The 5,076-nt window shown below is 36.3% G+C and overlaps 1 protein-coding gene across 1 annotated transcript in view; it reads left to right on the forward strand.

Moving 5' to 3' along the window:
- Window positions 1-497: 497 nt before the first annotated feature.
- Window positions 498-5,076, forward strand: part of LOC107685280 (dual specificity protein phosphatase 22-B-like) — an 11,667-nt gene continuing 7,088 nt past the window's right edge. Inside the window, exons 1-4 of the mRNA XM_016481809.1 lie at window positions 498-604; window positions 2,574-2,607; window positions 2,692-2,774; window positions 4,693-4,742. Of these exons, the coding sequence (XP_016337295.1) occupies window positions 584-604; window positions 2,574-2,607; window positions 2,692-2,774; window positions 4,693-4,742 (188 nt within the window). The 5' untranslated portion in view covers window positions 498-583. The remainder of the gene's footprint in view (window positions 605-2,573; window positions 2,608-2,691; window positions 2,775-4,692; window positions 4,743-5,076) is intronic.

Consider the following 5,076-nt stretch of genomic DNA (forward strand, 5'->3'; position numbering starts at 1 on the left):
AAAAATAAAAAAAGAAAAAAAAAAAAAGGCAGTTGTAAGAGATAAGTAAGTGCCCAAATAAATTTTACTTGGCAATAAATAAATAAATAAACGGATTGGACTCCAACTATAGATTTAAATCGGAATTATTTACTGGTTTATGTGCAAAAACAGTACAGAACGGACTGGCCAATCAGAATAAAGTATTTCAGAAAACATGTTATAATTCCTAAAAGTGTCCTCTATCGTATCCACGTTTAAATGTAATGTCTTTATTCATTTATTCGCCCATATTGCAGAAAAGGATCAAAGTGACGGAAACCTTTTTGCCCGTGCACTTTTAAAATGACTAGATATTAATTTTAATCTTAATTACAGATATTCAATTCAATGCAGTCCTGCTAGCATGAAACCATTGCGAGTAATTTAATCAAGCTTTAGTAGCATCACGAGTTTGTGAACAGTGCTTGGTGTCAGTAATAGTGTGTACTGTGCCTTTAAGAGATTCTCGTCGAGGAGCTCGGCGCATCTGAGCGCGTGGACTCTGCACGACAACTTAGTTAGATGTGAGCTCGATACAAGCGGACTCCTGAAACACTGTGGCATGGGAAACGGAATTAATAAGGTAGATGGGCATGACTTCCCTTCTCCTCGTGCTTTAAGACTGTAACTTTGAGAGGGAATGTAATCTCGATGTTGAATCATAACGCAGAGCGTGCATTAAAGAACGCGTTGCGCATATACTCAGGGTTTTTGATTTAACTAATAACGAAACTAATAAGCGCAACTGTCATCGATTTCTCAAATCACGTGTCTTTGATTATAAAATAAATTAAAAAATCGATTTACAGTGACCCGAGACGTGTCTAAAGAACATTATAACAGTTAGACTGTAAGTTGATTTGGGCCAGAAAGCAAAAACACCATAGCAACGCGCTAGCAACCGGCAGAACACACTAGCAACCGCTCAGAACTACTTGGAACAGCTTAGCAACGCGCTGACAACCACCTAAAGCAACATAGCAACCAACATAGCAACCACAGAGCAGCGCGCTAACTACTAGAATGCCTTAGCAAATGCATAGAAATACTCTGTCAACAGCAATACCCTAGCAACCACATAGCAACGTGCTAACAATTGTTCATAGCAACGTGATAAAACACCTTAGCATTGTAGATGAGTTTAGATTTGGAGAAATGTAGCATTGCATGAGTGTCTCACTGCAAGTGAATGGGTGCCGTCAGAATGAGAGTTGATAAAAACATCACAATAATCCACAAGTAATCCACAGCACTCCAGTCCATCAGTTAACATCTGGAGAAGACAAAAGCTGAAACTAATCCAGCAAGATATATGTTAACTTCAAACTGTTGTTTTCGGTTAAAATATAAATCCATAATCCATAATAAGGCTTCTTCTAGTGAAAAAGTTGTCTGGTCTGAATCAGGAGAGATCAAGCACTGTTTACATGCGAAAATACCTGTATAGGGCATGTTGTCACATTATATGGGGTAAGTTGTCACAATGGTAACTTGTTGCTTTTTTACACTGATTTCAGAAGAAACACATTTAGTAACGTAATCTAGGTTACTCATTTTAGGTAATGTAATCTGACTACTTTTTAGATTACTTTTTATCTAAATAGTTTTAAACTTGCCATCAAACATTACATTTACATTTAGTCATTTAGCAGACGCTTTTATCCAAAGCGACCTACATATTTAAAAAAAGCAAAGGGAAAAGAAAACGTTCCATTTTTTTATATCAACATCATAATATGTATTATTAAGCATTACATTACACCAGGGTTTCTCAAACTGGGCTTAATGTAAGAACTGCAGTGGGTGTTTGAGTCGATTAAAACGCTAATAATTAATGAAATTATAAAAAAGCAAAATAAAATTAATAATTTAAACACTTGAACACTAAAATACAAGAAGATTGAGCTGTAAACATGCGAATGGGTGTTACATTTTTGAAATATTAACTTCTTCAGAGATTTCAAGTAAATATAATGTCAAAGGGGTTTGGAAAATGTAAACGAATAAAAGAAGAAGATTATGAATAATTCACTGCCATTGTGTGAATAATATGTAATCATGTAATCCATTAAAAAGTAACTGTAATCTGATTACGAGCATTACAAAATTACAAGTACTTAATTTTTGGAATCTGATAACATAATCCAGATCACATGTAAGGCTAGAACATGATCTTTAAAAGTGGAAAAACTAACACAGAAATATCAAACCACTGGTTTGACCAAGAAATTAAGAATGCAAACTTATGAGGTTTATTTGACAACTTAAATAAAAATGTGACGATTTGCCCAAACTTGACATTTATGAAAAATACCATATGCATAAACACAATGCATGCCTTCATTGTATAGCTGTCTCTTGTCCCAGAGTATGTCAGCCACTCACTTGTTTAACAGCTTTACAAAAACATGATGTTACAGCAAATTCAGATGATACTGGAAAACTATTTCGAGTTGTGAGCTGATGTTTGAATGCAACACACAAAAACACATTAGCTGTCGATTTTAGGAAAACCGAGTGAGTGTTAAGTTCTAGTTTGGTTGTCGTTCCAGGTTCTGCCAGACCTGTACTTGGGTAATTTCAAAGGTAAGACCGCTAGAATCCACGACGGCGTTTTTAAAAAGGTGCATGTTTAGGAAAGATGATAAACGTGTGGATGTGTTCTTACAGATGCCAGAGACAGGGAGCAATTAGCCAGAAACAACATCACACACATCCTCTCCATCCATGACACCGCTGCGCCCATTTTACAGGTACTCACACTCACTATTTCACATGTTCAATGTAGAGAATATATTAAATATATAAAGTGTATGTCAGCTGGATGACGACACATCTCAGCATACTTCATTTTCAGTGATTAATTGATAACATGCACATGATTCTCTCCCCTCATCACCTGCTTGACTGCTTTTTTTTGTTTGTTTAAACATGCAATTATTATTTCAGCATACAGTCTCTAAGAGTAGTTTCTCAACACTTGGGTCACTTTTTCAAAACTCTTCACGCAGCTAAGCTGTGGATCACTTTACATTGCTTTGGCACAAAATGCATTCAGTTCAGTCTTTCAGATGGCATGAATAATTGCGTGCATCCAAAACTCAGTGTACCTACATGCACATGTTTGCATATTAATTTCAAAACTGTAAAACTTAATTTCAAAGCCTAACATAATGCAAAACTGAATAAGACATTTCTACAGTAATACCATATTGAAATGAAATAATATCAAAACAATTAGATGGAGCTGAATAGCTAATTTAATTCCCATCTATACAGAAGGAGACACTTCAGGATAATTGTTGCTGTGAACAATAAATATTGTCAATAATGTGAAGAAATTGAATGTGTTAATTTGAGCCGGCATGAAGTGTTTTGGTAGTTTTAGTGTGTTTTGAATGTGATATTTCCTGCTGTGCCAAGCTAAAAGTTGGTTAGGAAAACTGTGTGAAGATTTTTTGGAAAAAAAGTGAATTTCAGTATTAAGAAATGAGTCCTAGCCATTAAAAAAAAAATGTGACAAGTTACAGCATTTACGCTGTGTAGTGGAAGGCTTCAGCCTATAGTTTTATTTATTTATTTGTTTGTTTTGCAATGCAGGCTTTTATGAAGCATGATAAATAATGAAGTAAACCACTCACCCATTGTTTGGAAAAAACAGAGTTTGTCAGGATTGCAACTTAGTTTAACACAGTGACAGACACACAAACACAGTTTCTGTTCAGTGAATACTGTCAAAAGATGATTAAATTAGGACAGTGTTTGCTTTGTTTATATATTGTAGATGGTTGTAAGTGTGCATATTCTTTCTCCCTCATCTGTTTGAATGAGCAGCTGGAAGTAGTAAAGCATAGACATTTCAAAATAAAAGTCCTGGTGTAATTTATAACTAAATGCCCCACATTATGCATAAAGTCTTTTTTTTTGGGATATAATTTGCACAGTCCCCGTCACAGAAAGCAAAGACTAAGAACATTATTTAACATGCAATGTATAGATTTTAAACAATAATCTTTATTATAATCTTAAAGGATGCAATCCTGATGCAATAAGCTTGATTATTGCTGATGCAGTGATCTTTATTATTGCATCAGCAAAATCCAGCATCGATTGAACTCTAATTCTTATGTACTGATATATTACTACTATGTACAGTATTTAGTAAAAACATGTCTTGAGAATTTTAAACTTGCACTGTTTTGCAGTTGAATTTGCTTCAGCCTGTTTAATTAAGTGAAGAATCTGAGGTGCATGAGTTATTTTGTGTTAGTTTTGTTCTGTGTGGACATGCAATATTAATTGTGTTTGTGCAGGTCCTAAAAAGTCTTATATTTGATTCAGGAAATTCTGCAGATACCCCGAAGCAGACTTTCTCAGTGAAGGGCTTCTCTTACAGGACAATGAGCCCTTCTGCACAAATTTACTTGTGCTGAATGCATTGTGCTCTTGCATGGCGCAAAGACCTGTGAAGACCAATGAAATAAAACAATGAAATGCATGCCATGTTTTGAGTTTATTATGAAATGAACACTTAGTAGAAATAAAACATGGTGTGCAGGCATGTGCAAGAGGTCTTGACATGACATGCAACAACTCTGTCTTACTTTTTGCTCTCTCGTGTGATTTTGAGGCGTATTAAAGCACATCTCTGTCTTTCCTCCGTTTCTTTAGGAGATGACTTATCTTTGTATCCCAGCAGCAGATTCGCCCACGCAAAACCTGTGAGTAGGCATGCATTTCTGATGGGCTCGTTCTCTAATAGCTATCCGATCTCTCTCGGCCGCCAGTGGGCAGCGCGAGTCACTGTAGCAACATGAAGATGTGAAGGCTTTTCATGAGCAAACGCTTTATACGTTCTGCATTCACGCATGCTGCTCCCTCTCGCCTTTTCCTCAGTCTTCTCTAACACTAACTCTGTGTTAGTTTTTCATGCCGTATCAAACTAGTTACACCCTTGAGCTCGCGCGCATGCACACACACACACACACACGCACACTCGCACACACGCACTCACACACACACACACACACTCACGCGCACACACACACACACACA

This window comes from Sinocyclocheilus anshuiensis, unplaced genomic scaffold (genome assembly GCF_001515605.1).
Source record: "Sinocyclocheilus anshuiensis isolate Anshui unplaced genomic scaffold, SAMN03320099.WGS_v1.1 scaffold677, whole genome shotgun sequence".
NCBI classification, from domain to species: domain Eukaryota; kingdom Metazoa; phylum Chordata; class Actinopteri; order Cypriniformes; family Cyprinidae; genus Sinocyclocheilus; species Sinocyclocheilus anshuiensis.